The 16,159-nt window shown below is 34.3% G+C and overlaps 1 protein-coding gene across 1 annotated transcript; it reads left to right on the forward strand.

Moving 5' to 3' along the window:
• The first annotated feature begins 2,290 nt into the window (after positions 1 to 2,290).
• On the forward strand, positions 2,291 to 9,918 carry LOC110455836. The gene is made up of 3 exons (XM_021506237.1): positions 2,291 to 2,448; positions 8,305 to 8,854; positions 9,563 to 9,918. Exons 2-3 carry the CDS (start codon positions 8,361 to 8,363, stop codon positions 9,603 to 9,605), a joined length of 537 nt encoding a protein of 178 aa, XP_021361912.1. The 5' UTR covers positions 2,291 to 2,448; positions 8,305 to 8,360; the 3' UTR covers positions 9,606 to 9,918.
• Positions 9,919 to 16,159: the final 6,241 nt, after the last annotated feature.

The following is a 16,159-nucleotide window of genomic DNA, read 5'->3' on the forward strand; positions in this document are numbered from 1 at the left end:
CATGGTGCCTGCCTGGCTACCATTATAGTTGTCCTATTAGGGTCAAAATGAAATATGCAGAACTTGGTTTTAGTGTGTTTTCAAATATAGCAGGGGCTACATATGAAATTCGAAAAAGATCAATTAATTGCTGTCTATCGAATATCACTAAAAGGTTTAACTGTTAACATTGAAGATGTCTGCCATCTTGGTTTTTCTATCAGTACCAAAATTGTGTATGACTTGTGCAGTATGAGAATGATTCCTTCACTACTGTCTAAGAAAATAGCGCCAACAATATTTAACTCTCAGCTTTAAAATGGCTGCCTGTCTGCCATCATGTGTTCCCGTTTAGTCCAAAGTTTGAAATAAAAGAAAGGTACTAGTGAGGCTTGAGAATGATTCCTCCGGTAATGTCTGAGAAAGATCGAGCGGTAACAATATTTTTCTTCAAAATTCAAGATTGCCGCCTGTCGGCCATTTTTGTTGGGAAACACCTTTCGATTGCAGTTGACAACGCGATTTCGGTAGATATATGCATATATATATATATTTTAGATATTAACAAATTTCCGGAAATATAAGTACACAACTCAATAATCAGTTTAATTCAAACTATTTTCATACAAACATACATTGGATACAAATATACAAACATGCATACATGCATACATGCATACTTGCATCCACGCATCCATACATCCATCCATACATCCATCCATACATACATTGGATACTTCAGTATGTTTCACTTTAGATCCCTTAATTGGATCAGCATGTAAACAACATTATTCCGAGAGTAGTAATAAATTACGTTTCATTATATTTCGTATTCAGAACATATAAACGTGTAGATTAAGATTACATACAAACAAACACGCATGCATGCACACATACATGCATACATGCACACATACATGCATACATGTACACATACATGCATACATACATGCATTCATGCACACATACATGCATACATACATGCATTCATGCACACACACATGCATACATGTACACATACATGCATACACAAATACCTGATCGCACTTACATATTTACGTACATGATTAAAGATTTAAGAGCAGGTATTCTCCAGATATTCTCCAAAATATTGTCTGACTAATATAACCGTACTAAACCACCCTTCTGACGTCAAACTGGACACAAGATCCATTCACGAACGTTGTTGAGGATAGACCGAGCAGAATTGTGATATTTGCTAGCATTATTAGAGGTTGTAATGAGATATATGCTAAATACTTACAGCCAGAAATATGAAACAAGCTATTTGCGTTTCAATACACTAAATATAAGATAAATGACGGGGTTTTAGACACAACAGGATGTTAAAGGGTCATGCACTTTCTCCGTTGATCTACAGAACGTGGTAGTTAAGGATTGAATATTCCTGGGTTGATTTCATGGGTTGATGAATTGAGTTGGTCTCGAAATGGACCAAAGCAAAACTCAGTCGTTATATTTTTTCAATCAATATGAGATTTTTGTAACATATCGAAGTTGTGAAATTCTTTATAATTTGTCGCTTACGCTAAAACTTGTGCAAGTCTACGTATTGTAAAAAAATAATATTATTGGAGATCAATCCAACAGCAATGAAGTGTTAGCTGATATTTATTCACTTAATTTAGAATAAAATAAAAAAATATATAGGTTTCATATTTAATTGTATTTGATGAGACTTCAACAAATCTGAAACCTGTTTTCATACGGACAAAACAATGTTAATCATATAACTCTGATATAGGAAAATGAAACAGACATAATTTGGTTGTTTCAGTTAGTCCAATTTGAGTAGAAATTAAAATCTTGTCGCATAAAGCAGTTTAATACATTATTAACACAAGTATACGTACGTTATCAATTAGTAATTAAATCCACAGCATATATAGTGTGAACGGTGTTAGTTGTTTTTGCTTTTATTATTTTGACACTTATCAATAAATGATATTATATGTCTGATGAAGTTAAAATTTGCCTTATTAAACTGTCGAATATACTCTTAATATTTGTAACGTATATATAAGCATTCGATCGCGTTTGTTGGCTTACCATAAAAATATGAATACATGTATTAGTGAATCACCAAAAGGATATCAGAAAAAACTCCGTGAAAATTGATAATTAAAATGCAAATATCAACAAATGATGTCTTAATAGTAAACAACCTTATTAGACAATGGTATCCAATGTCTAAAACACGCAGTATGAATTTCAGTTTTTAAACCTACGACAAATTTATCATTAAAATTAGTATGCGAACGCCTAAGGCTATAAATGATGTATGGCATACTTAGTCATGGGGTCCGTGGCCGTGTGACAACAACAAGAACGTGTGCTCCAGGACGTACGCGACAGATGGGGGATCGTACCGTACATACACGTCTTAAGAAAGTCTACAGCCATTTTGTGGTGAGAACTGAGAACTCTTGGTGATAATACAAGTATCAGGTAAGTAAAGATTGTGCTGTAAGTGTTGTATCTGAAACAAAATTGAGAGGTAAATTAATATATGATCATTCGAGTTACAGCATAAAAGTATACCGTCGTCATAGAAATGTCAAAATCGAAGATAAAATATGCTAGTTAGGTAATTAGGAAATAAGATTGTAAACACTATATATGTCCTAGCCTTAAAGATTTTCTTAGCAATGCTTGTCCATCGTGTTGTACGAGAAAAAAAACAATTATAGATTCATCGTTAAAGCTCGCGATTAAAACCCCGGATAATATAAGTAATCCTTCGTCAAAACTTTATAGTAAGTATGAAAATGAGGTCGCTTAAGTTATTTCAAATATAAACCTATCTTGACTGGTATGTCGAAAACTTCATTATCTAGAGCTCCTTTTGGCATTATCCTGTCAACACAACGAAATAGTGATATCCGACTGTACGTGACGTCAAATGATGTGTAGTGTTAATGAACCACGTGACGACATACATGTTACTACACGGTCAGGTAATAAAGGTAAACATGTATATATATAAACGACGAGCATCCATGTCACTACACGGTCAGGTAAAAAAGGTAAACATTTATATATATAAACGAGGAGCATACATGTCACTACACGATCAGGTAATAAAGGTAAACATGTATATATATAAACGACGAGCATACACGTTACTACACGGTCAGGTTATAAAGGTAAACATGTATATATATAAACGACGAGCATACATGTCACTACACGGTCAGGTAATAAAGGTAAACATGTATATATATAAACGACGAGCATACATGTCACTACACGGTCAGGTAATAAAGGTAAACATGTATATATATAAACGACGAGCATACATGTCACTACACGGTCAGGTAATAAAGGTAAACATTTATATATATAAACGACGAGCATACATGTCACTACACGGTCAGGTAATAAAGGTAAACATTTATATATATAAACGACGAGCATACATGTCACTACACGGTCAGGTAATAAAGGTAAACATTTATATATATAAACGACGAGCATACATGTCACTACACGGTCAGGTAATAAAGGTAAACATTTATATATATAAACGACGAGCATACATGTCACTACACGGTCAGGTAATAAAGGTAAACATTTATATATATAAACGACGAGCATACATGTCACTACACGGTCAGGTAATAAAGGTAAACATTTATATATATAAACGACGAGCATACATGTCACTACACGGTCAGGTAATAAAGGTAAACATTTATATATATAAACGACGAGCATACATGTCACTACACGGTCAGGTAATAAAGGTAAACATTTATATATATAAACGACGAGCATACATGTCACTACACGGTCAGGTAATAAAGGTAAACATTTATATATATAAACGACGAGCATACATGTCACTACACGGTCAGGTAATAAAGGTAAACATTTATATATATAAACGACGAGCATACATGTTACTACACGGTCAGGTAATAAAGGTAAACATTTATATATATAAACGACGAGCATACATGTTACTACACGGTCAGGTAATAAAGGTAAACATTTATATATATAAACGACGAGCATACATGTTACTACACGGTCAGGTAATAAAGGTAAACATTTATATATATAAACGACGAGCATACATGTTACTACACGGTCAGGTAATAAAGGTAAACATTTATATATATAAACGACGAGCATACATGTTACTACACGGTCAGGTAATAAAGGTAAACATTTATATATATAAACGACGAGCATACATGTTACTACACGGTCAGGTAATAAAGGTAAACATTTATATATATAAACGACGAGCATACATGTTACTACACGGTCAGGTAATAAAGGTAAACATTTATATATATAAACGACGAGCATACATGTTACTACACGGTCAGGTAATAAAGGTAAACATTTATATATATAAACGACGAGCATACATGTTACTACACGGTCAGGTAATAAAGGTAAACATTTATATATATAAACGACGAGCATACATGTTACTACACGGTCAGGTAATAAAGGTAAACATTTATATATATAAACGACGAGCATACATGTTACTACACGGTCAGGTAATAAAGGTAAACATTTATATATATAAACGACGAGCATACATGTTACTACACGGTCAGGTAATAAAGGTAAACATTTATATATATAAACGACGAGCATACATGTTACTACACGGTCAGGTAATAAAGGTAAACATTTATATATATAAACGACGAGCATACATGTTACTACACGGTCAGGTAATAAAGGTAAACATTTATATATATAAACGACGAGCATACATGTTACTACACGGTCAGGTAATAAAGGTAAACATTTATATATATAAACGACGAGCATACATGTTACTACACGGTCAGGTAATAAAGGTAAACATTTATATATATAAACGACGAGCATACATGTTACTACACGGTCAGGTAATAAAGGTAAACATTTATATATATAAACGACGAGCATACATGTTACTACACGGTCAGGTAATAAAGGTAAACATTTATATATATAAACGACGAGCATACATGTTACTACACGGTCAGGTAATAAAGGTAAACATTTATATATATAAACGACGAGCATACATGTTACTACACGGTCAGGTAATAAAGGTAAACATTTATATATATAAACGACGAGCATACATGTTACTACACGGTCAGGTAATAAAGGTAAACATTTATATATATAAACGACGAGCATACATGTTACTACACGGTCAGGTAATAAAGGTAAACATTTATATATATAAACGACGAGCATACATGTTACTACACGGTCAGGTAATAAAGGTAAACATTTATATATATAAACGACGAGCATACATGTTACTACACGGTCAGGTAATAAAGGTAAACATTTATATATATAAACGACGAGCATACATGTTACTACACGGTCAGGTAATAAAGGTAAACATTTATATATATAAACGACGAGCATACATGTTACTACACGGTCAGGTAATAAAGGTAAACATTTATATATATAAACGACGAGCATACATGTTACTACACGGTCAGGTAATAAAGGTAAACATTTATATATATAAACGACGAGCATACATGTTACTACACGGTCAGGTAATAAAGGTAAACATTTATATATATAAACGACGAGCATACATGTTACTACACGGTCAGGTAATAAAGGTAAACATTTATATATATAAACGACGAGCATACATGTTACTACACGGTCAGGTAATAAAGGTAAACATTTATATATATAAACGACGAGCATACATGTTACTACACGGTCAGGTAATAAAGGTAAACATTTATATATATAAACGACGAGCATACATGTTACTACACGGTCAGGTAATAAAGGTAAACATGTATATATATAAACGACGAGTATACATGTTACTACACGGTCAGGTAATAAAGCTAAACATGCATATATATAAACGACGAGCATACATGTTACTACACGGTCAGGAAATAAAGCTAAACATGCATATATATAAACGACGAGCATACATGTCACTACACGGTCAGGTAATAAAGGAAAACATGTATATATATAAACGACGAGCATACATGTCACTACACGGTCAAGTAATAAAGGTAAACATTTATATATATAAACGACGAGCATACATGTTACTGCACGGTCAGGTAATAAAGGTAAACATTTATATGTATAAACGACGAGCATACATGTTACTATACGGTCAGGTAATAAAGGTAAACATGTATATGTATAAACGACGAGCATACATGTTACTACACGGTCGGGTAATAAAGGTAAACATTTATATATATAAACGACGAGTATACACGTTACTACACGGTCAGGTAATAACGGTAAACATGTATATATATAAACGACGAGTATACATGTTACTACACGGACAGGTAATAAAGCTAAACATGCATATATAAACGACGAGAATACATGTTACTACACGGTCAGGGAATAAAGGTAAACATTTATATATATAAGCGACGAGCATACATGTTACTACACGGTCAGGTAATAAATGTAAACATGTATATATATAAACGACGAGCATACATGTCACTACACGGTCAGGTAATAAAGGTAAACATGTATATATATAAACGACGAGCATACATGTTACTACACGGTCAGGTAATAAAGGTAAACATGTATATATATAAACGACGAGCATAAATGTCATTACGCTGATACACTTCTGGTGGTCAACAAGCTTGCAATCTATTACTATCAATAATTAACTTGTTATATATAAAGTACGTTTTTAAAGTCTGGCGAGGACACCTTTTAGTTTATGTTTGCCCAGTTCTTGTGGTATTCTGTGATTTACACGATAGTATCACATTGAGATTAATTAATATTGTTGACGCTGTGCTGTACTTGATAGTATCACACGGAGATTTTTATCACTAAAGATAAAACATACAAAATATGGTTAACGACAGTGGTCAGAGTGCAATTATTCAGTGTTGCTATACGAGGATTCGAACCATGGGCTTCAGATTGTTATACTATTGCTATTAACAATGGACCTATATGGTCAACAGAAGTATCCTGACCCAACGATCATTCTGTTACTTCATTAACGATAGTAAGGTGAGGTAACCCTTTATATGAAAACCACAGAGTTGCGGGACAGTAATTCTTAAATAACTGCTTTGTCTTAATGAATATTTTGTTATATTATAATTATAGGTCATTTCTGATCTTCTTTGATTTCTAATGACGATTAGTTTTTAATAAAGTCTTGTTGAGAATAACAAAGTTGAGCTTAATAGAATAAAAGAATGATTAAGATTATCTTGATTAGTTTGAAGGTAAAAATTAACATGTACCTGTTACACATGTGCTAACGTTGTAAAAACAAAACAGCAAGATAATACCGATAAAACTATAGTCATATTTGAGCTTAGATACCCTAGCAAAGGTATAAGAGGATTAGGACAAGATGATCTGGAAGGGCCGGCACGAGGCATGCAGTGGCCTTTGAAACAATGAGCTCATCCTCGAATACCTGAAATATGTGTAAACTTTGATCAAATTCTGTTAATTTAGGTAGCTAGGTGGCACTAAATCGTGTGATTACTTTTTATGAATAGCAACAGCGACCTTGGCTTTGATCTAAAGTGTTACCATGCTTGACCTTTGTATAGAAATATAGTTGGCAGACTGATGACACTGGATTGGTTAATGATCTTCTATATATAGCAATGGTGGCCTTGACTCTGGAATTCTGATACATGAACTCCTTCAAGGTATTCTCATTCTTGAAATTTGTGTAAACTTTAATGACAATATATTAAGAAATGATATAGCTAGAGTGTGTACAATGAACCAATTACTGATTAAATGGATAAAATGGAAACCTGATTGAGAACTGAAGTTAGAACAACCTGAAAATCCTTTTTGATAAATACAGGTAAAATAAAGTTGCTGATAGCATATTCCTTCGACAAAAAAGACCCCTAAATAATATGTGCTTCCAATGTATGGACTACATACATGTATAAAAACATTGTGGACAAGTCTTCCACTGGAATGTTATTTCAAAGAACCTGTTGTCAGTATTCTTATTTTACCAAAATTTCACATATATCAATGAAATCGTAATATTTGGAACAAGGCCGTGGAAATCGAATCAACTATGACATACAAACACCATGAATACGGGCTCACAGATGTAACTATCAAGGTTGTGAATGTTTACAATTGAAAATCCGAATCGTCATGGTAATTAGTAGTAAGTTTTTTCTGTTGGTTTTGATGTAAGTAAAGATCGAAACTGGTGTGCTAATGTGTGCTTCTGTGTGAATACCGCTACAATTTGTTTATTTTCTTGTTGATATCGAAATGTAACAATGTAAATTTTCTTTTTCCATTTAGGAAAACATCATCCGGTGCAAGCATCTTTTACGAATATCAACCATAGAAAGGTGGGCATGTCTCCGAGAATCGGAATGATTACACACATGTATTGTGTGCTCATGTGTGTGGTTCTTGTATGTCAAGCAAGGACACCGTTGGATAACACTCTAAGGAGTAAAATACTAGCAGCTCTAGGAAAAAATAATCGAGCTGGTGGTGCGTCATCGACGTCTGTTTCTGCAAACCGGATCCAACCAGAGCTACCTAGTGCCAAGACAAAAGCTCGAGCGACATCTGGTGGTGTCAAAAAGATACGTGCTATTATTCCTGAGACTTCAGATATAATTATTGAAAAAGAAACGACACTTGATACTACAACTGTTTCTCCATCATCATCTTCACCTGTGAAACCTAAAGCTTTAGACACGCAAAACGTCGACGTAAACATAAATATAAACAATAACATTAATAATCAAGAGCCGGTTACATCAGCCACAGCCAACCCGACGCAACCCACTGAAACACCAAAACCAGTACTGGACTGTGTCAGTATTTGCAAGATCGCAAAGTAAGTATAATATTTCATTTGTATTATATCTATAGACTTGCGCGTTCGGTTTTAATTGGAAATATTTATTCTAATACTTTGTATCTTTTGTCGACATTTTAGAAATTTTGAGAACATATTTGTCTGACTTGGTATTGCTTGCGTCCGAATAAAATATATTAAATTTAATTACTTTAATAAGAAGTACCAAATGTCCATTACATAATTCATAGCGCTTATGCAATGTGCCAAGAAGTTTAGTTTTGTCAAACTACGCATATTGGTATTGATGTGTAGGAATGGTAACGACGTAAAAACAGGACAAATGACTTCGGGCGTCATTGGTCATTTTTAGCCTCATATAAAAGTTAAAAATCCAACTTGAATTTATTTACTTATTTCTGTTATAAACATGATATTGGTTAATTGGAGCTGTATTTCTTGGTGCAGATTTCTCCAATGCGCATGCGTAGATGCCCTACCAAAGCAACGAAATTGCGTTGCTTTGCAGAAATAGCCAAAATTTGGTGTTTTTGTACAGTTAGTGTGAAAGCCTCCGTATGCGACAAACAAAAATTCCTTTCAACAAAAGAACAATTGGTAGGACAATGTTTAAGCACGTAAAATATTTCTTTGTTTGTTGCATCCAGAGGCTTTCAAGAAATGAAGAGTGATTATTACAACTGAATATATCCAAAGTGTCTTTAAATATTCTCTTCTTTCTTTTAGCGTGGCAGCTTGTGGATGCCCTCACAGTGGTGCATGGGCATAACACCATGATAATGTAATAACAACGATCTACGATACAGCCCTACACGTATCCAGTTAAATCGTGAAAACGAAAGTGATGGGATTTATGACAAATTCTTGTGTATAATGTACTCGTTGGAACCGTCGTTATCTCTTTTTGTGATAAAATACTGAATCATTTGTGGTTGCGCATGTTATTAGTTTTGTGCATGTTAAAGACCAAAAAAATGGTTTAGTGTAAACGATAAACGAAACAAACTGTAATAATGATTTAAGAATGTTTGATAGAGGGTAAAACTCGTAGATGCTTATTATATTAAACATATATCAATTTCGGATGAGTACCTGTTATTATTATACATTATCAACATCAAAATGATGATCACCGCTCTTACGTTACAAAGATTTTCCTACCGACTTTAAGTGATTGTTAACCATCAAAAAGATACATATATACCTAGTTTCGGTCATAATTGGGTGTCGAAGAAATTCAGAGCTTCTCATCAACACTACCAATAAACTCATACAATAAGCACATTTGCTCTGGCGAATCGTTGGGAGAGAGTTTAGCGTTGTTCAGCGTACCCTTGTTGATGGATTCCTTATTTCTTAATTTACCATAAGAATACAAATTAAAATAGAAGAGATATCAGCATCTGCAATCCAACATTAACGTAGTTCGGTTGACAACGATCTGCTTGGATTAGAATTCCTGATACATCCCTAGCGATGTTTTTCTTGTCATCTCTTCTTATGTTCAGGTAGCGAGTAGTTTAACTTAAAACGTGGAAGGTCACTCGTGTCTGCTACGACCTGATTTGATATTTTGCTTAAGTGTTTCAGTGCATTGCATTAATAAGCGTCAAAATTGCAAATAGAAAGTACACTTTTGGCGACAAAACATATGTTCACTAATTGTTTATAAACATATGTTCCTATAGGGAACGCAATAATATTAATGAACTTGTAAGTCACTCTTTTCCAAGCTTTCGGGCTTAACCCTTCGTCAGGGATTAAATATCACTGGGCCTCTATGTCACATCCATCTTGACAAACATGTTGAGTAACTACATCTTATGTTGAGTAAAATAAAAATAAAATAAAATAAAATAAAGGGTTCAGTTTATTTATCGAAAGCTTATTTTTCCTCAAAACGTCTGGATCTCGTTTGCTTTATTGTAGGGAAGTAACAACTTTATTTATTTATTTATTTTTATAAATAGTTTCATTTTTAATATTGTACAATCTAAACCTTTTCCTATTTCGTGTTTCTATTTATTTGAGAAGATATGCATTTTGAACAGTGCGACTATGAGGGTTTGAAAGCTATTGAACAACTAACATCAAGCAGAAAAATAGGTATTCGGAATTGTTACGTCAAATAGTTTAGTATTTAAGACGTTATCGTTTTGTATAAAAGCGTTAGATATATATATATATATACCTGTTGAATCTTGTTATAGTAACACAAGCAATTTTCAGACCATGAATCACAACGTTCTGTATTGCACATGTGCAATACGGAATGTTGTACATTGTATTTACCTACTAGCCGGAACTACTTTTTATGGGACCCCCCTTGTCATGGCGAACTGAAAAGCTCCCTGTATTTGCTAAAGATATCAAAGTTTATAAAATCTTTGTATCGATCTCTACCAAATACGGAAGGTATGTGATAAAAGCAAGACCACACACTTGTGTTTTTCTAGCGAATCAGAAAGCACGAGTTTATTGCGCGGAGGAATATATATTAACGAGTGCGTGGAGCGCACGAGTGAAGATATGCTTCCTCGCAATAAATGAGTGCTTTCTTATTCGTTAGAAAAACACAAGTGTGTGGTCTTGCATATATATACCAAAGTGCCTGATGTCATAGCGTTCCAAATCATAAAGTAAAACAGTATATCATTAGTGTAACATTTACAATATACGTACAGCAATATCAATTCTAATATTGATTGGAATGTTAAAAAAGATATGTAAATTTATATCCGTAACTTAAGGCATTACGGTATTAGGTATTGTAACACATGAAGCTTTATGCAAAGTGCCAGATATAACATTTTTTTAATTTTCAGTTTCCATATCTTGTGGTGTAAATATGATTACGTAATATTTTCGTTTTTCATAAATCTGTCTCAAGATAACCGCAATTTATTATCCACGAAATTCATTATAGCTGCAGAGGAATTAAAGTATGAAATTACTAAACCATTAATGAGTCGACATTTCTCCTGCAACTTTGACAGCTATCTTCTGTGTCGGGACATTCGATAATTTGATTTTATGTTTCCCTCGTGTCTGGAACACATGGGCGTGTTTCATTTGGTAATAAGCAAATATTTAAATAAATGAATAAACAAACAAATAAAATGTACATTAAGAGATAGCATCATATGCTGGAAACTATCCTTGTTACGATAAACGCATCAATTTTAAAACTTAACTTTCGTTTTCTTAATTCGATGAATATTTTGCCCGTATATAGATTCTATAAATATGACAACATACAATTATTTTTGATTTGTTAAATTGTACTAAAACATAAATCATTTTCGATCCTAAACAATTACATTTATCAGAAGTCATATGTATATGTTTAATATATGCTTACGGAAAACACACACACTATGTTTCCCGTTAATCAATCAGAACTTAGGTTTGTCATCCATCACTGCCAAAAGTAAAGACATATAGTATGTGTTGTTTTTGGACGCGCTGTTTACATAAACACATTCTTATCACGTGTGCTCTGCATAACTGAGGTGCTCAAATACGCACACTTTCCTAGACTATGACAGGATAGTCGGGTGGCGCTATATTATGCACACTAATCTTTCACCAACACTTCAGTTGATTCGTCGGTAAGTCACGAGATCGTGTGGTGTTGCCTGACCACTTCAGTTTTTTTGCTAATAGTAGCCATGCTTTCTCCCATATAAAATCCCCTAGGCACTTTAATCTGGACCGAAAAATAAAATTTGATAATAAATACAGAAAAAAACAGCATTAATCATGTTAAGTATGATACTGAAGAATTCTTCTTTTATGTAAACATTGAATTAAACAAAATCATAATCGAATATGAAGTTTTAATAATTAAGAGGATATAATTCAATATGTAAATTGACATGTATGTAAAGAAGTCAGTATATTATTGCGAACAGAGAATAACTGCTCCCGAGATATAAAACCAAAACATTAACAAAACAACTCTGAAATAAATGTTAATACGAAATATAACATCAGATACTTCAGAGATACCAGAAACAAAAGGAAAGAATTCCTAAACAATTACAAGAAAGGCTTGGGTGAAAAGCAGGTGACATTCCTTCGAGTTATTAACATCCGACAAACTCAGAAAACATGCATGTCAACCATGGTAAAAGTTATAGAAAACTAGTTTTTAAACCTTCTACGGTAATGGAATCTTTAAGAAAGATATAAGTTAATTATTTGTCAAAGTTACTTGATAAACGTCTACTCCATTGACTCTATATACAAGTGTAAAATAACTTGTAAAAATAATTATATCCCTGCTTTTACCCTACTTCACACTCGGGAATTAGTTGGAAAACTAAAACACCACTGCAGAGCAGGGCTTTTCTGCAAGCAGTAACCGAACTATTCAAATGAAACAAAGGCGTTTGCACTGATCTGACTTTCTTGTTCCCGATCCTAAGGGGCGATATTGACAAGGTAGGTGAGTTTGCGGAACTTTAAAGGTTAAGGATATTACTTATCGTTTTATCGTTATGAAAAGTCATTTACAGAATGACATTTCGATATTTAGCAAGTTTCTTGTTCTTTGAGGCATCTCCATTGAAAAGAATCTGGTTTTGAAGAACCTGAAACTCGTTATATCGGTCAAGACTATGCGATAACTGCAGATAAAGAATCTGATGATAATGTAGATCGGCCGCGCTCATATTAGCATATAACGATGATGTAGTCCATCCAGGCCGAGCATTTTACTGGTCAAGATAACGTGCCTATCCAAAAAACCCAGTTATAATAGAACCTGCTTTGGAGTATCTAATTAGCACTGGTAAGTAGGGGAAGGCTTGATTGTTGCTACAGAGGTAAGGAAAATTAGCTATCATGTACAGGTTTAACCCGTCTCGTAGTTAATAAGTATATCAGTATTGTTATACCACAACTTCAACTAGGACATATTAGCACTATATTAAAGGGTCTGTTCTATTTAACCCTGATATTTGGATCATTGAACAGTCTCACTGACTTTAGTGCAAATGAAGTTTGTTTATGAAACATATAATTCCACTTGGAAGTGTTACAATTGAGGCAGTAGATCCTTACGTATATCTTCATTTATCCCTTAGATGTATTATTAAGGATCAAGTTAGAGCAGAAAGGGACTTCAGAATAAACGGAACAAAAAAAACAACCGGTGTCTATAAAAGTGTAATAAAAACCGTAATGCGAGCACAAAATCGGTGAACAAAGCGCAAAATATAAAGAAAGAAATTATTTACTCGAAGGCTCTTGAAAAAGTACACATATAATGAGAACAGAATTGTCGCAATGGTAAAAACCCTAGCGATGTGAGAAGGAAACCATAACACATTAAAATGAACAGAACAGAACAAGTTGATAATATTATCAAAAGAGGAAATAAAAAAGTTCTTGGAGAGAACATGATGGCCATCACAATGCTCCTCCATAGTCTTCATCAACCTACATCCCTTCGTTTTGTAAGGGCTGAAATTGGACAAGAGACACAAATGTGAGAAGATAATGGAAGGAAAAGAAACATAACTAGTCGGAAGAACTAATATTCAAAGTAAGGGACCCGCCCTAAGACAGAGAAAAAACACAGACAGAAAAAACAGCAAACAATGATATAGTCTACCACGTTGCGATGTAACGAAACTATTCATTAGTTATATCAATGTTTACTCTCTACGCAAACAATGTACGTATTAAACGTGTCGCAACGTTTCACGACCGACTGGTCCCTTTGTCAAGCTATGACTTATTAAAGATATTTCCATTGGTTAATAACCATGCTTTTTTTCCAATAGACCAACACTGCTAAAAAAAACTCCCTCGCAAATGTAGACAAGCGATTTGGTTTGATTTGGTTTAGTATTGTTTACCGTCCTTTCAACAGCTATGGTCATTTAAGGACGGCCTATCCTGTGTGCAAGATGCATGCGTGTAGTGTATGCGTGTGTGTTTTGGCAGGCTGCGATATGTTCGGGTTTGTCTCCTTGTGATAGCGCGGGACTGATGCCGACTATATAGTGCTACCTCACTGAAACATACTGCCGAAGACACCCAGCAGGACACCCCACCCGGTCACATTATACTGACAACGGTCGAACCAGTCGTCCCACTCCTTTATTGCTGAGCGTTAAGCAACAGTAGGAATTACCATTTTTACAGACTGTGGTATGTCTCGGCCAGGGGACAGAACCAAAAGCCTTCCTCACTGGGGTGGACGCTCAACTAAAGGCCAAAGGTGAGGCATTGTTAATGGAGACATTAGGGAGAAGAAAGTTGATTAGAAAGCAGAGAAACGATAAGATCCCAAATTTAGTCGCCTCTTACGATCATGCAATCGGGGCAGCAGGTACAATTCTTACGCCCTACCTACAGGGCTGGTAGACAAGCGAGGTTTCCTTTGACGAATGAGGGTACCCAGATTTAATTATTACCTCTAGGTCAGCTTAAAACTTGTCAAGATTAAGCTTAGAAAATGTTTAGACGAGCGAAGTCGATAGATCTGTGGATTCGATTGATTGAAATAAACATATGATTTAAAAAATAACGTCAATTTGGTTTGGTTAGGCTTTATTTTGTTTAACGGCTTATTAACAGCTAATTTTATTTAAGGAAATGTATCCATGTGTGCAACGTATGTGTGCTGGAGGCATGGTCTATTGACGTATTTGCCTCCTTGCGATGGCGTATGTCTGATGCCGACTTTAGAGTGTTACCTCATTAAAATTCCATACCGAAGGCACACATCACTGTAGTCCATCCGGTCACGTTGTGCTGAGAACGAGTTCACAAGTTGTTGCAATAACCCTAAATGATGAACGCTAAGCAGAGAATAACAACTACAATTTTTAAGGACTTATGTCCTGGCATGTGTCAGGAGTGCAGGGAGCGCAAGTGAGCGTATGCCTTGGAGTATCGAGGATGATATACTTACAACGGGCTAACAAGTTGTTCGATTGCCCTAATTGCTGATCGTTTAGAATGGAATAACAACTACCATATCTTAGAACTTTGGTATGTCAAAGCCTGTCGTCGTTTTCATAAAAAAATAGTTATCTTACATGCGAAATGTTTTGCCATTTAATTTACCGATGTAGGATGTTTTAATATCTTGTATATAGCGTCTCGAAATATCAGGACCGAGAAAGGGACTGACATGTAGGAGGTACCACAAGGGGATATTATAATTGTTAGGAGTAAAGTAATAAAATCTACAATGGATATTCTAATTTTACGTGTACATTCATAATGTTAAAGTATTTGTATGAGTTTGAAAATTGACATAGTACAACTTTGAAGAATGAAATCAAGATAATCTACAATGGAGAC

Source organism: Mizuhopecten yessoensis, unplaced genomic scaffold, assembly GCF_002113885.1.
Source record: "Mizuhopecten yessoensis strain PY_sf001 unplaced genomic scaffold, ASM211388v2 scaffold8387, whole genome shotgun sequence".
Classification (NCBI taxonomy): Eukaryota; Metazoa; Mollusca; class Bivalvia; order Pectinida; family Pectinidae; genus Mizuhopecten; species Mizuhopecten yessoensis.

Excerpts from the sequence above, each read along its gene's own strand:
- LOC110455836 (XM_021506237.1), top strand. The coding sequence starts at position 8,361 with ATGTCTCCGAGAATCGGAATGATTACACACATGTATTGTGTGCTCATG. Across the intron at positions 8,855-9,562 it reads AGTATTTGCAAGATCGCAAA|CGTGGCAGCTTGTGGATGCC; the intron begins GTAAGTATAATA and ends TCTTTCTTTTAG.